The sequence below is a fragment of the Neodiprion fabricii genome, chromosome 4 (genome assembly GCF_021155785.1).
Source record: "Neodiprion fabricii isolate iyNeoFabr1 chromosome 4, iyNeoFabr1.1, whole genome shotgun sequence".
Taxonomy (NCBI): domain Eukaryota; kingdom Metazoa; phylum Arthropoda; class Insecta; order Hymenoptera; family Diprionidae; genus Neodiprion; species Neodiprion fabricii.
The window spans coordinates 41,924,712-41,950,690 of NC_060242.1; the positions used below are offsets into that span (position 1 = coordinate 41,924,712).

At 40.5% G+C, this 25,979-nt stretch overlaps 1 protein-coding gene across 1 annotated transcript in view; it reads right to left on the bottom strand.

Annotated features, from left to right (window-relative positions):
* The window catches only part of LOC124179542 (amyloid beta A4 precursor protein-binding family B member 1-interacting protein), a 79,391-nt gene that overhangs the window by 38,610 nt on the left and 14,802 nt on the right, over window positions 1–25,979 (bottom strand). Inside the window, exon 2 of the mRNA XM_046564056.1 lies at window positions 12,436–12,643. Within this exon, the coding sequence (XP_046420012.1) occupies window positions 12,436–12,537 (102 nt within the window). The 5' untranslated portion in view covers window positions 12,538–12,643. The remainder of the gene's footprint in view (window positions 1–12,435; window positions 12,644–25,979) is intronic.

Consider the following 25,979-nt stretch of genomic DNA (forward strand, 5'->3'; position numbering starts at 1 on the left):
GAAATTTATCCTGCAGCGATAAAATTGTCGAAAGGCATAGAAAGCAGGGATTCGGAGAGATAAAATAGAACGAATTACATTATATAGAATCTAAATGCGTTTGAATTTAACATGACAATCCTTCTCCAGCGTCCTATAACACGTAACTGGTTTTGGAAATTGATCGAATGTGTTTTCTATTTCCTGAAACTTTATTGTACCATATGTGTTATTGATAACGAATCGGAACTCAGTTTCGATAATTTCCGGAGAAGATGATATTGCGTAAATTTAGCATAATCGTAATTACCGAAGTACACGTGCATGTACCGCGTGATGGTTGAAGAAAATTTTCTATTTGTATAACTGTAAACACAGCACTGGAAGAATTTCCTATACATACACTTAGTTAGCCGAGAGTTGAACGATCTTATAAGGACAACGATAAGAAAGGCGAAAGAAGGGGCACCATAGTTTACGGTATGCACGTTCAAGGTAAAAGGGTATGCCGTTTTTGTGGTTAAGAAAAAAAAGGAAATAAAAACAGAAAAAGAAAAAAGAACCACCGGGACCAGCTCAACAAAGAGTTTCTAATAGATGGTGCAGCGGAACATCACGGACGACGCCTTATAAGGTGCAGATACAACCATCGGGCTGCTTCTTCGCCGCAGCCGTTCAGCGTCCTCCGCCCAATCTACCGCATCGGTGCACGCTGACGTTTGTGCGCGAAAAGAAGAGAGACGTACTTAGTATTCTCTGGGTGAATGTATGCAGTGCTGTATAAATATAACACTTCGTGCTTCTGCCATACCTCACATTATTTTCGGTTATAGACGTGAAATTTGAAGTATTGATTATGTGTCCGTACCTTGATTTAACATATTATACGACAATGGCAATGACAATGACACGAAACCTCTCAGAAATGGGCATCAACTTTGTGGCAGTAGAAATATAGGTTCGACAAGTTGAATTTTCAGCATCAATTTTGCTCGTCAAGAATGAACAATTTACCGGAAAGTAAATATTCACTTTTGAACGAATGTAAATAATTCGGCAGATGATATCCAATTTGCTTACCGATTGCAAGAGATCTTTGATGACAACGGTCTTCGCCCTGTTCCTGCGAGCGCCGTTTCCCGCGATTTCTTTCAATGGAGCGATTTTTGGCTGATGCAAGGATAACGTCTTGACCAGTCGATACTCTTCTCCGGTGTGTCTACGTTTGTTTTTATTAAATGTTCCGCACAACATGGTCTCTCGATGACGCAGACCGAAGCGATCGATTTACTGTACACAGAAAATTTCTTTCTATTCTTGGTAGATGTAGCCCGACAGTCAGCTTATCGTATGTATAATAATGGCGGCGGTATTTTTCAAGCGTGCAGTCTCCGCTCTTTTTCCTCCCTTTATCCCATTTGACCCTGGCGCCGGGCAGAGATTCCTTTGTGAGCTGTCTTTATCCTTTTCTTCTTTCCCACTGACGCTTCGTTGTCTTCTTTTATTCTGTTCGCCGCCTTGCGAGATTGCTTCGTGAATATCTTAACTTTTCTCACCCACCTCGGCAACTTGGTTCTTCAAACGCCAGGTTCATCCTCTCAGATTATTTGAATAGGACGTTGGACGTTTTACATTAATTAATGGTTAAAATTCAATCAGCTGTTCCCTACTCCAATCGTTATTATCATTCGTGAGATTGAGCAATAGGAATTTATTCAACGCCACGGCAGTGCATGTATTGGTATTGTAGGTATATCAACGATTGACGAATGAAAAGATGAAAGTTTGATTAAAGGATTGAATAATAAAGAGTCTCTCATAATCCGTCAAATACTTGAACGGTCTCAATGGTGTCTGTAGGGGATGGAAGTTGAGACAGAAGAGTGAAGCAGGCGACAGGACTGAATGTGTAAGGAAAAATAAAAGTGTAGTGGTATAAGGGGCTGTTCAACTTTTTAAGCTAGAAGATATCATCGACGGATCCATCGGATGTCAAAATACTTTTTGTTCCTGCCTTAGTAAATCGACTTATCAACGTGTCCCACGTAGTCCTTAACGAACGTATCCGCTACGATCATGTAACGATGGATGCCGAAGTCTTTATCCTCATCAAATCACAACAGGTATCGTTCTTCCAATGTTACTTTAACGTTTTGTTTATCAACGTCCACTTTTCGCAGGCTAATCCGCCAAAATAGACGAAAGTCAAATCTCACCGAAGCGTTACGTGGTCACTGCACAACGGCATGCTGATGTGAAAAAAAAAAAACACAAACCAAACACTCCATAGATTTCACACTGACCACTGTTTATCAAATTGACTCGCAATTAGGATTTTTCGGTTATTAGTTTAACTCGCCTTCCAGCTCTTGCAGATACTGCCAGATAGTGCTAATTAATAAAATCTCAGCCTTAACTCAGTGAGAGCCGGGAGTCGACTGAGGGCATAAGAGCATCGATATAGAGAGGTTCCCCAGCCCCACCACCGTAGTTGATTTCAACAGCACCCGGCAGCCTGCGAACGACCTGGTCGCGTGGCGCCGACGAAAGATAGACTTGCAGCTCGCAGTGTTTCTCAAGGTGTTACTTTGTACTTCTTGCTATTGCATGATGAATATGACACGTATGAACTTAGCGGGGCACACTTTTCCGTTATCCTAATACGATCGGCGTTGGATTTTCAAGTAAATTAAGAAATACGGGCACAAATTCAAAGTCGTAATAACGCTATACTTTCGACGATAGCCAGTACTTCCGGTAATGGGTTATGACACCTCGTCTCCTACTCCGTGATGTGATGGGTTCGTAATACAAATCATAAGCACACCATCAACTACCTTGTTTGCAGATAAAACTTCTAAGAATAGTTCCAATGCTATGATCATAGAATTTCTACAAGGACTTCTTTCCTTCTTCATGGTACTGCGACCATAAGAATATTCCGATGTATGTGTATTAAGTAGAAGAAACGAAGTTTGAACCGATGCTTGCAGCGATGTAATTGGGTTCATTCAACTTTCTTGGGGAATTTCACATTTGCATTCCGTCCGTGTGTATGATCCATATGTTCAACACACAGGCGCTTGCGGCTTAGCTCTTACAATAAACAAGAATTCGTGACTTAAAAGGCTCTGAAATTGGGTCACGTCCTCACCACCGCAAAACAAGGACTTCTGTGGTTTGCGGGATGGCTAAGAAGGCATTGGTAAACAACATTTCCACCGTCTGTCACGTATCATCGGTATAATTAGATCACTTTACCACTTTATACGTCATGTCGGGTCGACATACTGCGGATGATTTCCTGAGTAAAGAATTTTTTTCTTCACTAAGTTCACTACTCTCGGGTGAGGGGAAAAATAGTTCACTCCAAGAATTGTCACAAATACCAAGAACCTTCGCAAACAGAATTGTATAAGAATGATTGTCGTAAATATGGACCTCGTGTGATAAGGTTTTGGTGCCAAATTTGAACAGTGAATCCATAAGAATTGCTGTAATTACATCTGCTTCGATTTTGCAGACGACACTTGTTTGTTCAGGTTTCTATCTGAGTGACTCTATTCGGCTAATGAGGTAATCACGTGCCAAACAGATTACTTGATAGCTTATTGGAATTCCGAATTCTAAACAGTCCTCCAGTTTTGCATGTAATGTTAAAAAAATAGAATAGTTGAAGGTTGATCACCGCAAGATCAGTACCGACCGACGAGGGATTAATTTGCATCAGAATCATTGGAGGTGGACAGAATGGGTTACACGGTTAGATATGGTAAAACGAAACTACTATAGGGGCGCGACCCTACAGCCACGATAGAACAAATGTTACAATTTAAAGTGAGTCATGTGTCGTGAATATATCGTGTCGAAGTCCAAGTCGATGATTCAACCCATGAAATACGTAATATCTACGATTACAGGAGTCAGGTGAGGGGAATCAACCCTTTTGACTCACGATTTATTGAGAATTGGTAGAGGCCATGTGCCATCATGTTCCAGTTACAAATACGGTGCAGTTACTCGAATGCACTGGTTTGACGGCGTAGACTATAGTTTTTATATTACCGAACTCCTCAGACTTATCTCCAGATAAGCGGACGTAGTTGCCAGAGGAGGAGTTTGATAAATACATGGGTATACACTTGCGTGTAAATACATGTAACGGAAACCTTTGCCCTACAATGCTGCATTGTTAGTTTCCGGTATTGTTCGTTTCTTTTTTTTTTTGTGCATTTACTAATCATGGACCCTGTAAACATTCGGTCCACTAACTAGTCGACTCACCTGTGAGAATGCTTTATATCAATCTATAATTGGGGGCTTGATAAATACTATAATCGAATGAAGCTCGTAATAAAAAGAGAATGAGAGTGAAAACGAAGAGGGAGGATAATCGGTTTATATTGTTAATCAGCTGGTGTACGTTGCAGTGGTCGGAAATATACTTTATCGACGTTTTTCGAAGATTTGAGTTGAGAATCTCTGAGTGAACGTACCAAACAGGTAAGCCGTATAAATGCACCAATGTACAGTTGTATGCGTTATACAGTCTATGTATGAGACGTAAACGCGGCAGATGTTTCCTTCGCACCAACTGTTGCTGCTACCCGAGCAGCATCCTGATTTACGAAAGATGAGAGAAGGAAGAAAAAAAAACTTTCTTGGTCTCGCTCTCAGCCTCGCTCTTCTCTTCCTTTTAATTTTTTTTCCACAAAAATGATTCTCGCTATGAAGCGGTGGTATATTAAAGAATTGATTTAGTTTTGCATCAACCTGCGTGCAAGCTGACGTTATGACCGGTTTGGTGTGAATGCACCGAATAAACTAAAAGCCAAATTAATACACTGATCCCCCTGAGAAAAATAAGTGAATTTCATTGGTAATCGATGAAATTTCTGACCAGTTATAAACTTCCTTATTGCGACCGGAATTGTAATTCTTAAGTAAGCTTGTAAGTAACAATGTATGTAAACTAATTTCTGCCCTAATGCTGAATTACTTATGTCATGTAGCGTGACTCGCCTGAGAATCATTTATTGCGACTCGCAGTGAAAGAACCAAATCACACTTTCGCCAACGGATTACAGACAATAACAGTCTTCCAAACCGCGTGGTTAATTGTAGAATAGCGTGACGTTCAGCTTCAGCTCCTTGAATACATGTACAATTCAGCAATACGTAATACGTTCAGCTAAATTCACCTCAACTTTGAACGACGGGATGTTTGACGTATAATATGATCGGCCTGCGGTTGAAGGATGAATAAATTGGCTCATCAGTTCGCACCTGCCAACTCGATCGTCCTGGTACACGTATCCGAGGTAGTTATAGAATACGCGTTGGGCTGTCTACCTCAATCGAACTATCTTTCATTCCTCACCACCTCAGACGTGTTTTCTCTTTTCCAAATCTTGCATTGCTGTTTTAGAAAATGGTCCACGAATTTTTTCTTGAAGTTTTCCAGCCTACACCTACTTTAAAAATGCTGGTCACGGGTCAGCAGCGTGGTAGACAGAAGAAAGTATGAAATCTACATCTGTGCCAAGACACCTCAGAATCAGTGATCAATCGTAAATGGTCCTCGTGCGCACAAAGTAAACCTGCACCACCTGCCCTCGTTCTTCTCGTACCGTGAAGCGCTCGTAGGAGGCAGAGACCCCCGTCTTTCTGGCAGGCCTGTAACGCAGCAGCCTCTCTTTTGAGTGCCGTTCAAATCAGTGCTCACCCCTCCCCTTCGCGCCCCGCGGATCCTTTCGTGAACCTCATCACCGGGACGGCGACCACCTGCCCCAAAGGAACACGTGCGGCCGGCAAGGAGCATTGGAGGAGCAGCTGCAGCAGGCCGATTTCGATCTTCTCTACAGTTCCGTATACCAGAAATAATTTTCAGATTTCTTAAGCGGCAAAAAAAAAACTCCGAATCCGCTGCTCAACTTTTGGCTGTTGATAATGCACTGTACATAGTATGCGAGAATCGGTAATTATTCTTTCAGGTGGCGCGAACCCGATAGATGGATACCTTTCATCTGACGACCGTATAACTGCTTAATTCTGCCGTAAGGTACTTTGCATCCGAAGATATCTATAAAGATACGCGCATGATCAAGACACAACAATTAATGTACCTACATACGTATGAGGTGAATCGCCGCTCCGCTTCGCAAGGACTACAGCCTCCTCGGAGATGCGTTTTATTTTAAGTTGAGGTAGGTTCAGACTCGTGGAGGGTGAAACCTTCCCTCGAATTCTAAGGGGCGCAACAGATGGTGAGCGTAGCGCGTGTCCTTTTCAAGAAGGACTCTCGCCTTTTGGGAACGATTTGCGTGCTCCCGGAGGGATGAGCCCTAACAGCCAGCATCACGTTTGTGTGATCAAAGATTAGGAAATCAGCAAATTCAGCAATGAATTGAGGGCATTTTGTCTGGCTGAAAGTATTCCGTTACGACGTAAGTTCAGCTCGTTCTCCGTTTGCAGGACGGAAGTGCAGAATGCGTGTGTTGTGCAGCAGGATACAGACTTCTTGTCGCACCAATGTTTTCTAGATCCAACCAAATCGATTCAGCACTTCAACTTCACTAAGATAGAAGGTAGGGAAAGAGTTATTTCGAGTGCCTGTTCCAAAACGGGTTTGTACAGTGATCGGAATTGAATCGGATGAATTATGCGCATCGAGTAGGTATAAGAAAGAAACGGAACGCAACTCGACGGTGGATATAATAAGGACTCTGAATAAAAAAACACGCGGAAGCGAGTATCGTTTTACAAGGGTGACAAGCGACGTGATGAGGGTGCCGGAGGGACGAGGGCGGTGAGACAGCCGTTGCCAAGACGCAGCTGTCCTCTGGCGCGTGTGCAGCAGAGACCCGTGCGCCGAATAGGACTGACCGATCCGAATCCCCTTCCAATTTCATTCGAGGTTTATCTAAAATTCTCTTCAATATAAATTTGAAAGCGGAGAAACAACTTTTACGGGTGATTTCTGCAAACCATGTGATACAAGTACTTGAATTTGTATCTCCGTTTTCTTTTTTTTTTTGTCAGTCATGAATTTTCAAAACATTCCCGGATTCAACTTTTTGGGTACATATAACTCAAAAACAAAGAGAGATATTGAGAAAATTTTTATGGGTGTTTTCGTCTTGAATCAAAACGTATGAATAAATGTACAAGGAAAGTATATCTGCACAAAGTCAACACCGTTTTTCAATTTTACACAAAAAACAATTGCTACACAAGAAAATAATCCATGATTCAAGACGAACAAACACATGTCTTGACTTTTCTCAGTATTTATATTCGTTTTGACGTTATACATTCATTAAAAAAGTTGAATGGGAAATTTTTTTTAAAGTTTTTAACTGAAGAACAAATTAAAATGAGTAATTCGGAAAAATTATCAATGCTCCGTTCAATAGGCTGAAATAAATCTAAAAACTAAAGTAAATTCAAAATTCGATACGATAATCTTGTTTGATTTCACAAAAAAAAAAATCCCTAACTGGCTTCTTTCTATATAGCAATTACGAACCAGCGTTAAAAAGAAAATAATGATTGTCTATAAGGAATAGCTCAAAAATGATAAGACAAAAATTTGTTCAACAGATCGGAGTACACCAAACATAGAAGAAAATATCGTCTAAATATTTCGAAGTATTTTCAATGCTTTATTAAAAAACTCGAGAGATGTTCCGATGAAGGCAAATTGAAAACTGAAAATTTTTCGTTCATAGTTAATGAGAATTGTACATGATATCGATGGCCCCTACTAAAATTCACACTAATTATAGATAACCTAACTCTGGCGTGACGATTATAATCCAAGTAACTCTACGAACCCCAATTCTAAATCAATTAATTCCAGTGATAATTGAAGATTGAAGATAATTGTTACATCATCGGGGTTCGCAGAGTTACTTGGATTACAATTATCACGCCATTGCATTGCAAAGTCAGGTCTTTTATAATCAACCTTTCTGAAGTTGAGTGAATTTTATTAGGGGCCATCGACATGCAGTATGATCCACGTCATCCTTGCAGGGATAGCAGTTGAAGTTTGAATCACCCTGCATCATACGAGTGCTCTACCCCAAGGGTTTCATATTTCCGAGTGGACATACGACAAGCTAATTAGCTCTACTAAAGTACTGAAAGGTTTCGACACATGAAGCTAATTAACTCGATAGAATTTGATATTACATGGTATGCATGTGGTGTGACCTATTTTAATTGTTCAAGACAATTATTTGTTTATACTATTATTCATCGCCAATGACGGACGATTCTACGAATCTACTACAAACAGGTTTATATTAATATTTCTATATTCTGTGCGGATCTGAAATCAAAAACTTCTGTTCAACAGAGCAGCACGCAAAAAAAGTATTGAACTGTTGTGCCAGCAGTATTTTGCAGTTGAATCTGCAGCAATCGCGGTGAAATCTGATTACTGAGTTGAAAATTCCAGTCAAAAGTTACTGTAGAATCTAATAAAAAATATTGCTGCCACAACAGTTATTCCAATTATCGATGTAAAATCTAACATTCATTATGTTCCGTTTAGACTTTTTGTAACAAGATCTCCGAATCAAAATTAAATTTCTACTACCTGCCAGCGATAACCGTAAGTGAAAAGGAAAGGAAATGGTCGAAAAAAAACGAAAACTAGTAGCTTATCAAGTGGGCACAATTAGGATGCTAACAACGGAGCGTTGGTCTTCGAAGGCGGATATAGTAGACGCAGCATACTAATTCGGGCCGGAAATCCTCAGGAGTTTATTACGCTTATCAAAAGTGTGCGGGAGTACACGAATTAAACATTAGCCATATTATATATATAACTTGCCGCAGGAGGGATGATTTTTAATTACGGACCATCCAGAAACTTTTCTACCGCAGATATACACATAGACCAACTTTGTTCTAAACGGTCTTCAAAATGTAGGTTAAGGTTGCTATCGATGGACTACCCGAGCAAAATTGTTAATAAAAGTGATATTTTTAGTCAAAGATGAAAAACTAATAGTGAATGTTCTCATAGAAACGTATTCTATAAAACATTAACGTGTGAAAAACATTATCCTTCTATTCGGCAAAACCGATTCTACATTTTTTTACATTCTGTCCGTTCATGGCTGTTCCGTGAATGGACGATTTGGTCACCTGCGTTTACACTGGTACAAGTAACAAATTGGTGGGGAGTACCTAAGTACATTTTTTGACTAAAAAATTATATACTCGTATAGAATTGTACTTATGTTGATATGCAAGGTAATCTGATCACTAAAACTATTACAGACAACTAAAATACTTTGTGTTTTCAATTTCACGTGTCGGTGAAAAACAAAATAATCTGTTTGATGTTATGCCAACAAGAAGCAAATGATAATCTTTATGGACGTGCCTAATCGTCTATCTGTAACCATCGCAGACAAAAAAATTAATAAAATATTTTTATTTTACACATCTACGAACAATAAATTATATTATCTCATATACACACTGATGAAAACCTAGATAAATGTTTTTTCGCAACACCTTTTTGGAAACTTTGTTTTCCGAAGCCTGTGGTGCGTGTGTGAAGTGCCCCATTTCCGAACAGTGCAGATATACTTCTCATATTTGTCTGTTCGTTTCGTTTCAACCATTATAGATCGAATACGTCACATGAAAATTTCAAAATTTTACGAAAATGAAAAAGAGCTCTTCATCCTCAACCAAATAAAAATAAGTTAAATGTTTTTCTCAATGTAATTGTGCGTAAACTACGAATGAATCTCTATAAAATGATTGTTTTGGCAACTTTCAAGATAATAAATGATCAAATAAACAAAATTTACCAAAAAAATTAGTGGCGCATTCATCGCACTCTTTCGTAGGAAGTGGGAAGACACAAAAAATGTCTGATATATTAAAGAATGAGTCCTGGCTATGAAGACCATGCTGGATGATTTCACAAAAATCGACGGTATAGAGGTCCAAGCATATTTTCTTGTTCAAAACAAATGAGATCAAATGGGGCAAATCCGTACATTGCTCGATTTCAGTACACCTATGATACCCATATGACTGTTTTTAACATGGCCGCTCATTCCCCACGAGTAAGTTTATTCTAAATTGAACGCAGCGTTATTCGCGAATTTAAAATATTATCTCTGTCCATGGATTCCGACCTTGCTTCACATAATTCTGTGACCCAAATATTACTTTTTTCTACCTGGATGATTGTGTACATGGAAATAAACCGAATCCTTAATTTTTTCGTATGAATTTAATCGAATGACGAGTATCTGTCCCGAGGAGAAAGCACTAGATGCTCACCCAGTAACTGCAATCCCAAAGCTTGAAGGGTAACCGATAGCTGCATAAGGTAAGGCAGAAACCTGTAGAAAGCTCCGGTGAGTTCGGAGCTGTACCAACAGCTAAGCAGAGCAAAAGCTTGGCGACCATTTTCCAACCATTTACCGCAAGAAGCGTATATTTTCACAGCCTTTTCCACACACTGGTTAAAAGCTCGTGAGCGCGTTACAGGCAATTTGTTTATTCATCTCAGCTTGGCTGCACGTTGCGGGTAAACGTTCGTGAGCATGAATTGGAGCCGGCAGTCTGTGAATTCTAGAAATAACTTCACGATTCACTAACGAAGGGAAAATACGGACGCGGTTCTCGAAGCGGGGTCAACGGTACGACGATTACGACGTAAGATGAAGACGACGACGACGAGGATTGCTGTGTACAGCAATAGCACGAGTTTCCCATCTCCGACTAAAGCGCTATCGATCCATACTACGCTATACGCCTTGACCGACCTCCGATGCAAGTGCAAGTGCAGGCGTTGCCCGTACTTCCGCCTTTCGGCTTCCAACTGGCGTACAAAAATAGCAAATATAATCACAGATTCCTTATCGGTTGGCTGGAAACAATCCAGACTATATGTTCGTTTCAAGATTTCATTTATATCCCAGAACGGCCACTACGCATAGACTTGTGAACTTGAGTGAATAAATTTAAAAATTATATTTTTATGCTTTATTTGTTAGCACGAATTTATTTCTTCACTAATCTCGTCCTTTTTCCTTCCAACTTTCAATCACAGCGATTCGCTCGTGCGATTCAAAATCTCTCGTCAGTGGCAATAAGTTCGTTCATTGGGGGAATCATATTTTTTATTGATAATCAAAATTCGATTATCAATATCTCTCAAGGCGCAGGGCACAATCATACATTTCGATAATAATTATTATTCGAAAGGTATTTTAGAGAAAGTATTGTATATCTCCAACAAGTTCCGAATTTTTTCCAACTGATCCGGACCGCCCACGAAAGAAAATCGAAAGTGCAACACCCCCCTTAAGGTGTGTAAAGATATCGTTTCAGTGCCGTTAAATGTACAAGGCCTGGAGTTTTTGAAAACATAAAATCCGAAAGTCTTATTCAGGCAATCAACGCATCATTCATCGTACGGTGTTAATCCTTGGGGGAAATGCGGGCGGGAATCGAAAATGCCGAGTCATGAGCTACGCGCCAGAGGTCAAAGTTTGTTGTTAGCGTTATAAAACATTTAGCTATAGAGAGTGTCGTTATATCGCTATACGATAACAGACGTAGTTGGACTGTTTATTTTGTATAAATCTATTCAAATTGTCCATAGAATTTTTCATTTCTATGCGATTCAAATACAAGATTCAGAGTAAATTCAATGAGAAACGTCAATTCCGATTTGATCGTATCGTCAAGCCTTTCGATAAATGTTTCAAGTACTGCAGACCTCACGGGTATGGCTGTCATGTCACGTGCGGGTGTTGACGTCAACGTCATTTAATTGCTTCATGAAGAGGCCAAATTACAGATAGTCAAATATTTAGCCCCCTATTCAGTTGACACCAATTGAACAGCGTTTCACAATGCAGTACTGGAAAATTGTAAGCATCTGCCTGCTACTGGACATTCGTCTTCAAGTCTGCCGCTCTAATATACACCCTGTTTGTCCAATATAGAATATACTACTTCATTTTCAGTAGCGTCCACTATAGTCAATAAGCAGATAATCATTATACAGTCTTTACTACCCTCATCTACAGTGGACTCTACCCGTAGAAGACTCATTGTTAGTCAACTTTCAAATTTATTCAAGAACGTTCGGAACAGAGCAACGACTGAATATGGGAAAAACTAGTTCATACACAGCTCGAAAAAAAATGTTCCAGCACGTCTGCTGAAACTTTTGGGTTGATTTAAATATTTTTTAGTGTGTACTTAAGTGAAAAAAAAAATAAAAATCACAAATTAAACGTTCATATGACAATTGAAACGTTGAAATTACAAAAATTTCTGCCATACTCATTAACAAAGATGTAACAGATGATACAAATATGAAGTTGACCTGCTGGGACATTATATTTAGTTAAATTTTTCCAACAGTGTCTAAAACTGTAATTATAAAAAACAAATAAAACTCACCACAGTGAGACTGTCCAATTCGCCAAGCCATTCGTTGAGCAGTTGTTCCGGATCTGTTTCGTTGTCACTGTCCTCGCCGCCTTCCTCTTCGTATCGTTCCATTTTTTCTTTTTTATATTCTATGTATCGTCACCCTGTTCTTTTATCTTATTCCGAAACACCAAGAACAATCACTGCAGCTGTGTCACTCGTTTCAGCTACCGTATTTCTGTAACAATAATTTTAAATCATACAAGACCTTGTTAATTAATGCAAACACGTTATGGTTTGAGTGAGTGAAAACGGTTTTCGGATCATGCCAATCAAATAGAAGGTGATTAAAAATTTATCAACGTAGAACAACTTCCGTTGTATACTCACACGACGATTTGCACCCAGCTACAGGAAATAACGCTGTGAACATATTCATCTATCGCCAGCATAATATGTCAGTTATGTATACTATATTATTATATATGTGATAGTATTGTGGAGAGTTGTCAGTTTATAAATCTTACGTGTCAAGTTTGGTGGACTTCTTGTCGATGCAAAAATGAGGTATTTATATATTGACAAAAATAATTATGTTGAACATGGATCGAAAACCTGCAGAGTGCAGAAATGCATTCATAGTAACCACAAAGATATTGTCTCATTGAGTCATTATTATTATCCTACTTTTTTTTCGATACAATCTGAAATACCTCATCCTCGGTTTCATCGATAGAAGTGTTTACGAAGGCTTTGTGGTAGAGGAGCGGAGCAGCGATATCGTGGCTTAGTGTCATACATACGTGTATCTAAATACCACGGCAATGAACTTGTATAAATACACACGGTGACAGGATCGGTGAAGCAAATAATTGCCGGTTGGCGCCAAGCATAGTCGGTCGGTGAATCGTGCGAAGCTACCCCTGCAAACACGTCCGCGACGTTGGATTATTCAAGTCGTACTTTACACACGTCCAGAGCAACGACGACTGCGGACTCGCTGAAGCCGTTGGCCTGCCAGTCGCCGTTTAACCGCCAACTGCACTCTTCGGAAACTGCAATCTAGCGTCAGTGTCAATTTCCTTTGTCCATCACTATGCCGAGCCGCTCGATATCGGGATATTAACCATTATCGTATACACGGTGGGATCAGCAATTAAAGGTGGCAGGAAGCAGGAAATACGCTTATGCATTCAAGTATGCGTGAATACCGTGATCGGTAGAGTGAATATCGGTTCGCATCGCTCCAATATGGCACGGCCTTATAGGCCCATACAGCACATTAAATAGCATAGGGTCGTAGCACCACGCCCCGGCACCGCGTTAGCTGTGCCTGCGGCAATGTACGCTGCAAGTGTGAATAGAAGAGTGAAAAAGAGAGGAGAGGAAGAACGGTACATCAAGCGTTTTATTGTCAATGAAAAGACAAAGGCATATCACCCACACTGCACGCCTATTTGACACGGTGGTAATAGTTGCCCTAATGGCGTAATGCTTAATGGGCCACGACTCCGGCGATGCAAGGTGCGCCAGGTTTGAAGGAAAACTACCCTTTTTTCGCTATTAACCGTATTGAAAACAAACGAATATTAATCGATCTAATAACAAAATAATCTTGACTGTTATCGGTGCTTTAAGCTCTTTAGGAAAGAATCCCTTTACCCGTTTAATTGCCGAACAGTTTGTGTTGCAGGACTTTAGAAAAATGAAAAAACCCAGCGTTCGATATAGCATACTTTATTACTACAATATCTAGATAAATATGTTAACCATATTCTACTGCTACTAACATTGTTTATCTTTGACTCATTTCAAATTGTTTCCATGCCAGCATAAACATTCTCGCAGGTATAATGGGAACCCGAGTTCTATCATCCCGTGTGTATATTTTCAACGACGAAGAAAGCAATCCTATGCTCTAAAAAAGAATCTGCAGAAAAATTGAGACCGCTTTTTTTCAAATACAGCGCTACGATCTAACTACGGAAAAGATTGTACGGATTATCAAAAGAAAAACTCCGTGCAGAAATTTGACTGCGACACGTACGCAGTTGACCATTCGCCGATACGTAAAACCGTGACTAATTTCACGGACTGTGTGTGTCATGCTTTTTTTAAAACTCCCTGTCTTCTTTTTGTACTTTTTGTGTCACTTATTATACCGTATAACTTGTTTTTTGTATTACAAGTCGTTTTTCCTTCGCTCAGTCATTCGTCCTCGTCTCTACGCTGATGTCACAAATTTACATGGTCTCTGCAAAACCGCTGAAACAATTCAAGGCTAGCCTAACGACAGCTGGTCGCGGAATTACAGGAGCACTGAATTTTACCGCAATTTTGGTCGGTTGTTCGCGAAAAATATTTTTATTCCAACACACACTTGGAAAGTTGGATTTTCGCAGCCTGTGGATCGTGCCTAGAGTGCATTATTTCTGAACAGTGCGGTAAGACAACGCTAGCGCACGCGGTTGGCTGAAATTCACAATTTTACACACTAGGGCCTTCTTGACGCGTGAGCACTTTTCGATTACTCAATTCCATGCACGGAATCGACGCATCCGCCAGTGACGTCATTGGACTAATTGTAAGTTCAATCTGAATTTTGCGCGTATAGATTAAGTTTCATGAAGCCGGGCCTATGCCGCTAGACCTCTTGACTGCCCTGATCTACTTCTTTTAAATGGTTACATTACATTCGTTTGCTTAGAGTATCTTACTCGAGTGATTACAGCGCTCGCCTTGGCTTATGCTGCGTTCGCATTAGTGGTCGTGCTATTGCTGTCGCATAAAATTCGTAACACAATATACTATTTTCAGTAGATCTGAGGAATCGAAAAGTGACAAATTTTATTGTGATTCCGTATCTTCTAATCCAATAATCAAAAAGGAATCAAAAGTCATAAACGTTCTAATTTTGATGTTATGCGTTTATTCGGTCAAAATTGGAAAAAATCGCTCAACCAACGGTAGAAGTGGTAATCGTCTGGAATATACAGTGAGAGAAAAAAGAACTCAACAAATCGATTCATACATACCGGGTGACAGGCAAACTGCGAAAACTTCACTCAGGTGTTGGTGCATGAAATATGACACGAATGAGGTGGGTGCGTGAAAAGAATCTCCATCAAGACCCATCACACCTTCACCGAATGAGTCATGAAAACATCAGCTATTCGGAGTTTGCGATACCAAACTTTCTTAGGAAATACTTGAATAGCCTCAAGATATGAATTAACTGAACAACTTTACAGTCCATTTTACGGTTACACGTCCGCGATAAACCTAGCTATGTGTGATTTTCGAAGCGTAAGATGTATATTTAGGTTTACAGTTTTGAAAATATAGTTCAGTATTTCCTAACTGTTCCTTGGAAAGCGATCCCGTTTCTGTCTTAAAAATTACAGATCAAAATGAATAACCACTTTCTATGTTCGTAACACTGACGATGCAGGGAATATATAACACAGCGTGGGCTGACGTCCACCTCAACACGTACAGTTCTACCCACCACCCACTTCCAAGTACCCATAATCAGTGTTGGAATATGAAAAAGGTCAGCGTCGCCAATAACGTGTTACGTAATGAGTAGCGTGTATCGTGCATATGAATACATGTATGTACCTGCATGCAGTGAGCTTTCCAACTCAGCTCATTATCTGTATGCGTTTACAACTCGAATCTCTTATACCATAGCTGTTAGATATCCCATTGAGGCTTCGTGAAATGAACTCGTTTAGTTACTCTGAAAATCGCATCTTTTGCAGGTGCACAAATTTTAAAAAATCGTTTTAATTCTGAGGTACTATGAAACATCGATCACTTCTTTTTTTTTTAATAAAAGATGAATAAATGATTGGCATATGTGTTTCACGTTGTGTTGAATTGAAAGACACCGTGAAGCAAAAGGCGTATCAATAATTTTAATCTACACCTAATCGTGAGCTACACATGCCATTCTACCTACTACGTATACTACGTGCAGTTAACACTATTAGGCCTTCCTCTTATCTTGCGATAAGCTATAACATTCGAAATATCCAAGTACACTTCCCACCCATATCCATAGCCTCAACGATTTCTATACCCATATTTACGCATATCTCTTACACTAATTATACTGTGAAGTGACCATGATTTTAGTAATCAAGGTTGGTCCTGCATTTATGGCAGATCTCCGCATCTTCATAGGGGAGATTATTTTCCACGCTGCCGTATTTGGCCAACCGGAATTATACCGCGACTACCGCGTGAAACGGCAATGGCCTATCGGAACAGAGTTGAGGCGTAGGCAAAATGAACAACGAACCCACTCATATCGACACTTATGATCAATAAATCGAATTGTCCAAGCCGCATAAGTCGGCAATAGCTTCTTTACTGCTTAGGGGAGTGACGTCGTCAGCCATGGCATGGGACACACGTCCGTACGCACAACACGCACGCACGCACGCATGCCCCACGCGACAATCAACGTTCGCTCAAAAAGGTACGAAGGCCGAGCTCAAATCGCAGATAACTGAAACGAACCGTGGGCTGTGCGATAATTGTTCCTCGGATAGTTTGTTCCTGCATTGTATTCATATAAGGGACAGCATTTGTACTGTAAATAATAAATGTAGTGAAAACCAGATAAGAACTATGCTTTGGAAAAGATCAATGTGCCAAAAATGTATGGCCAGAACATAAAAATCGCTTACCGCCCCTTAGCGATCACCCGGTACGTGGTAAACATGCCTTCGGCAGAAAATCTCGGCTGTTGGTGTGAGGATGAATGTACGTTAAAAATTCACAATGTCGGTTTGAAATACTGCAGGTATAATAAAGTTCATTTAAGCGCCAAGTATTGTTCCAGACTGGCTGAGTCATCTGCGACTCATTCGGATTCTGAAAGTCAGTTTTTCATATATACGTACTTTGAACGAAGTATTTCTATATAATATCTCTTGTTCCTCCAATATAAGGCAAAATATCGAAAATAAGTTCTTCATCCAACCCTCGAACCGAAAAGAATTGAAACGGTTCCCCTCGAGTTAGCGTTTTCATTTAGACCGTTTTACCACCATCTGAGTCATAAAATGATGATGCAGTTGTTCAATAACATCTCAACCTTTGCCGACAGAACATCATTTAATAATAGGCCAAGTCTCTGATATGATACAGGTTTTTTTTTCGTGAAAAATGCTTAAGCATGTTCGTTTTACGACAGCTGTAAACAAATAATAGATCTAACAATAAGTCGAAAGAGTATTGAACTTTTCGCGGCAAAACACTTGAGCAAGGAAAAGAAAAATGAGTCAGCAAACAACGGCTCGTTGCATCTTTGGTATAAAATAGAAAAAGGTCAAATGAAAAATGAACCAAAAGCCATTTCAATCCCCTCATTTGCACATAGTGGGTACAGTGACGCGGTGCGATATAAAGAGCGGTGAGGAGCTATTACAGGCAGTGGAATAGTACCTACCCACACTGTTGAAGCTAAATGGAACACAAGAGAAAAGGGTTGGGAAAAAAATTGGGCCAGAAGATAGTTGGTCATCGTGTTCCAGAGCCCAACTACTCGTTGTTTATGCTAATAATTACCGACCACGGGAAAACCCCCTTCGAATGGCAATATTAATGAGCATTTTAAACGGTGAACCGACGTGATTCGTGTTAGTTGGAGTCGATAGTACAATCATCCTCCATCTTTAGCATATCAATAGGACAGAGATATATCCGAGTGCTTTTCGTTTCAGATGAGATGACACGTATTGTGCAAGTCCGTATAGCTGGACTGTCAAACGGATTAAGCATTGTTACGTGAGAGATCTAGAAATTAGATATAAATTCGAGAAACCGGTCGGGACCGAATCATTCACATGACCTTTGGTACCCGCATTCTATCAGGAAACAACGAGCTGCACTATGAGTCTGTGTTTGACTATCTGATTTTAATTTCACATATTAACAACAGTATAGCTATATATTCACGTCGATGCCACGCTCTTTGCTGTGTTACAGAGAATACTCAACCTTGAATTCATCCAGCCAGACTGAGTGGCCCCATCGATTGAAAATCAAAAGTGCGCTTTGCTCGGCGATTTTCTGGGAAATACGGGCCAAAAATAGTCTGAGACACGGTGGCCTTGCCCACGACAAATAATTTAGATTTGCAAATGCGTTGATAGAACAGCAGCAACAGTTCAAACCAACCATGAGATAAGTGGCAGGGTAAAAAATCGATGTAATAGTAGCTCCGTTAATACACCTAAAGGAATACCGTGTACCAAGCAAGTATATGTAAAGTACGTACCATTTACACGTACAACAATGCTGCATGATACACTGTACTACCTCTAACCTTTGTTCCGGTGCTATTCGTCCTACAGGACCATATAGAATTAATTCAAACCATCTTTAATACAGCTAGCTTAATATTATTTCAAGCTTTTCAACACAACAACGTGATCAATGAACTGAAATGTATTTTAGAACGCAATCTGAATTTCATGCAGATCTCTACCTTTTCTTCGTTAATTCCGAAAGTCAGTACAATACATTACTGAATCAGGATATGCACTGTTCATGTCTGCGGCTTCGTCATGTGTTCCCCTGACGTTCTTATAGTACCACGAATTATAAATAAACCTGCAACAATAGCTTTAGCTACGATTCTAAGAATTCCCCAACACCATGATTCTTGATATGACGCAAATGGTGTGATGAGACCCGGTTCTGAACTTGGAACTCCGAGACGAGTCTTGACTCTACTTGGCCACCGGCTTCTTGGTTATACACCTGAGAGACTGCGAGACCTCTCTGTACGGAAGCAGTCAACGGCCGTGTCCCGTATCTTGTTACCACTTACCAACAGTTCAGGTAGAAGTTCCTGGCCATTCGGGCCAACGTCTTGCTTATTTAAAGAATATAATACCCGAACTAAAATCTCCCATAAAACAGCCGCAAAACTGTTTAGCTCATTTGGGACGAATTACCGAACGATCAAACGAGTTTTACATAACGAACCCATTGTGTAAAATAATACATTTTGTTCGTCTGCACAGTTATATACGCGTAAGGATAAGAAATGCATCTACTGCTAACTGTTTCTCGGTCGAAAATCACTCCACAAGCCCTAATGTTTTTATTTCGTGTATATTTTCTGATACGAATACAGCTCGGTATTTAGTAGCGGGCATGATAACAAGCGGAAACAAATTCATCGCTCTGAGAATGAAAGAATTTATTCTTATTTCGACGTGGAAGATTTTGTTCGCCATCAAACCAATTCCCCCAACACCACGGCTCTTTCTCCGCATAAAGGCGAAAATCTAATAATTAATTATGATCGTTTTAAGTATACCAAAAACTGTTGAGATATAAACGCACAGGTCACTCCTCTCTCTCATGTATCGTACAGCGAGTCATTGACCATCGCGTCCTCACAAAGTTTCGTACTGATGGGGTTAAGCTTTCTATGGCCATTGACCGACACCGCGCCCCTTGCCAGGGTTGTCTGACGATGAATCGACGTCACAGAATCTCTTTCATATTTCAGGAGGGTTCTTTTCGGTTTACTGGAAGTCGTAACGATGCGATAATGTTGAATTGGATAGGCATCGTGCAGGGTTGTAATATTATTATACGTATACATAGATGCAGACGCTGGTGGTCAACGACGAGGCGTGGTGGAGGGAACCTAGATCATGATTATTCTCGAATCTCAAGAACGGTAATCTGGGAAAAGGTTTTCCTCCCCATCTTCCAGAGTTTCTCGGAGGCTGACTCCTCGTCGCCACGACGTGACTCATCCAAAACTTCCCTCGGTAATCTTCGATCCACAACCCTGCTGGCGGTGATCGTTAAAATGAATAGCTCCCGTTGACGTAAGTTAACTGCACCGTGCATTTTTATCTTGTACACCAAAAAGAGAATTCTCGTGTAAGAGCGAACGGCGGTAATAAACCCGCTAGAATTCAATAGAACCACATAATTTACTTTGGTTTACAAACGAATAAGGCTCTCTACGAGATATCAATCAAGATCGGAAGTTGAGGTTTTAGATTTACTCAAGAATTATTTTCAAACAAAGTAAAATCTGTCAAGAGACTTCCCATGTGCGGTCGCTAACTACTAACATATAACCGATGACGAAGTTATTGTGGAAATTCTTGCCGCCTGATAGAATGAAGGTCACATCAAAAGGTTATGAAATGAATTTCTAACCCGAGTCAGTTAAATGATACATACGTATATGATATAACTGCGGATCAAAGGAGACCGAAGATTGAGGATTCACGGACGATAACGTGAATGAGATTGATTATTAACGGGGAATGGGATAGTATAATTAGCGCGAATGAACCGAGCGACGATATAATAAGTAACTTTGATCATTGAACATGACGTTAGTTAGGGTATGCATTCGCACCCGTACAAGCCGCGTATTTCTTCGCGTTCGATCTTCGGAGTTCAGGGAACGCGGCCACTTATTGCCGGACGATAAACTCGGTGCCAAAGTCTCCCTGACGTCGCGCCACACGTACATAATATATGCGTCTACAATTCTTGTCCAAGCGAATCCTTTTGTCTCCGGCAAATGAAAGCCTTTGTTCCTACCCTCCGAGCCGAGCTTGTGACGGCTTACCTTTTTTCCGTGCATTGATAAATTCGCACACTCCACACGCGACGTGCTTATGCCGATGAAACTTCCACACATTAGGGTGGTCCTTAAAATGGTCATTTTTGAATTTCGAGACCGGTACGCCCCCAAATGAGCTCTAGATAATTTAAAAATGATTCCGTAATTTTTTCACATTCTTATCTCATCTCTACCCGTCCCCCCAAGAGGGTGGATTTCATTCAACGTTTTCAGGGGCACATCAAATCTACCGAACGGATTTAGATGAAATTTGGTACGGGGAGGTTTCTTGGGTCGGTGATTATGAATCTGAACTTGAGAGTTGAAAATTCAAAATAGCGGATCCAATATGGTGGAGTGAAATCCAAAAAGTCATTTGAATTCGGTAGAAATCAGTACTCGGAGGTTTTCGAGGTTGCTGATTACAAATCTGAACACGAAATTACAAAATTCAAAATGATGGATTCAGTATGGCAGTATCAAGTGCCTTTTGGGATTTTGGTCTACCATGTGGGATTCACCACTTGGAATCTTCAAATTTTGAGTTCAGATTCGCAATCAGTAAACCAAGGAACCCCCCTATACCAAGTTTCATCTGAATCCGTTCGATAAATTTCATGTGCCCCTGAAAGGGTTAAATGGGGAAATCCACCCTCATTGGGGCCCAGGTTAGGGTTGAGATAAAAATCTGAAAAAATTAGGAAATTATTTTTGAATTATTTGAAGCTAATTTGCGGGGGAAAACAGGTCGAAATTCAGAAATTACCTATTTAAGGACCACCCTAATACACATTATATCACCTCAAGCTCGACCAAACCGCTGCTTGCAATGTCACATCTGCATACGCCTTGTTTCGGCAAGTGTATTAGAGTTGCACTTATCGAAGTGAAATAGTCAAATTATACTTTGTGACGAAATGGTTGTACACAGCGAAAGTATTTCAAGTTTTTGAGAATTCTCAACCTTCTGAATTGCATACGGAAAAATTATAACTACTTCGGAATCCCCCCCACGTCAGATCATAGTGATAATTTCGTATGAATCGAAACAGCGTGTACCCTGGACTTTACAACCAATAGGACAGGGCCTCTCGAAGATTCGTTCATCCCCGAAGGGACGCGCACGTCACGCGCACAGAGCAAATGCGGGCGTCTCGTTGTCGATATGAAATCTCGGGTGACTTGAACGAAGCTGCGGGCGCCTCGATGAAACAAAATCGTTTCTGCTGCGCTAAGTTTGGAGACAAACCATATTTTCATTCATAAGCTCCGCAGCGGCTGAAGTCAGCGACCCGACCGCATGGCGGCCAACCAGGCACCGCATGCCCACAGCCCACGCAAAACTATCGGCCTCCCTCCACCCGACATGGACGTATAATATTCCTCCGCACACCAAACCGCACCAAGTCGCGCGGCTGGCGGAATACATAAATAAACACCCACCGAATGGACAGCGAACTCTACGACGCCGGATTGGCAATGTGCACTACAAGCGAGCGTATTAACGATTGATCGACCGCCTAGTTGTTACAAAGTAATATTCACGACGTGTAGATTTTGGTATGAGAACAGACCGCGGTGTCTATTTGATTATGCTAATTAATGTTGATTGCTAATTGCCCGAGAGCTCGTTCGAAGTTGTACGAACCTCTAACGAAATTTAGATAACTCAATAATTCTATACATGTACGAGCCTACGTATGCGCACTTATAATACAACGTTTGAGTATATCTATTTGCTACGTACGTTGAAAATAAATGGGGTGTTCGAGACAACTGCCGAGTTTTAGCTGTGTACACAACAAGTGACACAAATTATGTTCCATTATTCGGGGGAATTCATGGATAACAATGTTTTGCCGGTCAGTGTGTGGTCCGTAGAATGCGTCTGCCTTGGAGCATTTTACATGCCGAAACATTATTCGTATCATAGAGTGGACGGAAGTGAGCTGCAGGTTCTACTTTTGGACACATACGCAGACCGTTGTGGAATTCAGCGTGAAGCTGGAGCGCCGATGAGCAAGCGTGCAGCAATTTAGAATGATCTTACAGCCAAGCATTACATCCGGCTCACGCGTCGACGTGACGCGACGGAATCGATGCTATAACACCACCAATAACGCCGACGGTTCTTCATTCCTACGCGCATCTCCCGCTCTCGAGTTTTTATTAATAAATCTTCTCTATCACCGATCGGAGTAGGCATACGCTATACGCATATCGCGTCTGAATGCCAGGGACTGTTTAGCCCCACGCGATTTCGTAAGCGAGCTTCACGCCGCCGGCGAGGCGCGCGTATCACTGCACGCGACTAACTTTTACTACGCCTGCATCTACGTCACAAGCGTCTCGACGCGGGAGCTCGATTTCGTCATCGCCTGTCTTCCCTCAAATTACAGAAGTCACCTAAGGAAGTTGTATTAAGGGGTTATACCTAGTCAGGAGGCCGAAAAAAGCGAACCTGCGAAAGCAAAGATGTCGCGTTGCATAAGCATGGTCCCGAAATACTCGTGACGTAAACAAACTTGTCCCTGCAGATCAATCAACGATCGATTGAAAAATTTTGATTTCCTAGAACCGGATTGTGTGATAAACGTGTTTGTGTTAGTAACATCTCCGCGACATAAAATTGAACCACGAGATTCGTAATGTTCGAAAATCTGTACTCCCATTTTTCCATTACCGTACCGTAAATATGACTTTCTACCACGAACTCAAGCACTGTTATGGGTTCTCCATAATGGCAGACAAAAGTTTGGGTCAAGATATTATCATTGATAACCGAAATTCAATTTTCGCAAGGTGAATTCATAACATAATCGAACTGGATATTGTACTCTGAGTATAAGGCGAGTGGCGACGAGTTTTAACTACCATCTGAAACGATTAACACAACTTCTTCGGCAGTAATTAATTAGTAGGGCTGCATTTCTATCGTAGAAAAGTAGACGGTGCAATAAAATACTGTCAAGTTATTACAGCAATAAATCGAAAACTATAACTTTGAGAAAGCTGACAGTCCCCTCCGAACAGTCACGCAAGAGCTGGCGTGCATGCAACTCATGCTTTTCAAGGATGAAGTTTCGCCTTTACGTATACAAATACATCCTAATGTATAAACTCTGAAGCTTAGAGTCTTGTAATTGAAATCGGTTGAACTAAGCAGTAAAAGCTTTTCATGTTCAGCTCATCATTTTCATTACGACTGAACTGTTGTTAATGCCTAATTCGATGGAACATGCACCGAAGTATTTGGTGCGAGACATTGGGCACGTAATTGGTTAACATTGGCAAGTGAAAATTTAAACAAATTATGTATGAAAATTTCTTTGAAACCCTTACTGTTCTTAGAAAAAAAAACGACAATTAAGCACCTTGACTCAAGTTCAATTGGTCATGAAAAACTTGCAATATCTCCTCAGACCAGGCATACAAACTTACCTAAAAACTTTATCTAGCACAGATTTGGAAGGTTCTTTTTACTTTTATTAGATAATATAATTTTATCGGAGACGTTTTGTGAGTGGTAAAATCTTGTCCCTAACAATCACTAAGAGATACCTTTCAACTCCGAGTCAAAATAAAATTAATCGAAATTACGTCCATTATTTTCCATCTATTTTGGAATGGAAAATAGAAAAACGAAAATTCTTCCCACCAATGCACACACTATATTGTATTGGACCGGAATTTCGGTGTCAGCGTTTCACGTACAACTTTGCATCACGATCTTGTTCGTACGGATTAGTTAACATGGATGTGAAATCCTACGTAGGGCAGTATTTTGCCTAGTTCTACCCGACAAGTTGCCAAGGAACATGTCAGGCGGCTTCTTTCTACATTTGGATACATGAAACGAACGGACGCGGGTCGAGTTTGCGGCCTGCGCGTAGCACGCAATGCTTCGGATCGACTCATTAAACAATCCCGCATACAACGCACAGGATGGTACGAACCTATAAGTTATACTTTGCAGACCTACCTTACATATTTATTTCGATTGCATTTTATTCATGCATCATAACCTTTTCTTCATCTCGTTCAATGATTATGCTGTGGCAATTATCTCGAAATTGTGGCATTTTTTTCGAATACTGCTGTTCTACCGAAAACAAGAACAAAACTATGTAACTGCAGATATCTGAAAGCTCGTATCGTTCTGGTCAACATACAATAGAAATGCCCAATATGTTTCATTACATTACAGTCTTACTTTAATTTTTATGATTTATTTCGTACAAAGATATGCATGAAATTTGAGTCGACTGGACGTAGAACTACTCCACCGCACTTTCTATTCTCACCACACAATTTTCATTTCCAGTGTAGTACAGAACTCCGAAGGATATAACGAGTAAGATTATTATATTATTGCTTACGTAAATACCTATCTCGACAATACGAGATAAGGGAACAATATACGACTTTCTATCATTTATACGCCGGCATTGTCAGATCTAACGATATAACGAACGAAGAGAAAAAATAAAGTAGATCGCCTTTTCAAAGAATGTTATGTCTATTTTCAGATCCGTTCAGCCAATTGAATTATGCCAATTAAGCGCGCTTAAAGATTACATTATCATACAAAGACGAGAGACTCAGGGCTAATTTACTCGAATACTTGGATCATCCAAACTTTCATTAATCGCATAGGGGTTCAGGGTGACAGGGCTCATTAGTCGGAGTAAATCGATGAAGCCACGTCTACGCTCGAAGATCGGTCAAACGAGACAGTCGTGCGACACGTCGGACGCCCTAGTTGACCAAGTGCGGGTTAGGATGGAAGGCTCATCGTGAACGTCCCTCTGCTTTCTACGAATTCGAGCCAGAAATCACCACCCGTCTATCAGAGATAAAGGGATAACAAAAATTCTTCGTATAATTCATGCACCCAAAATTCCAGTACCGTATCAATGAAAAATTTGTCCTCAGTCGAGATGTCACGTTATTC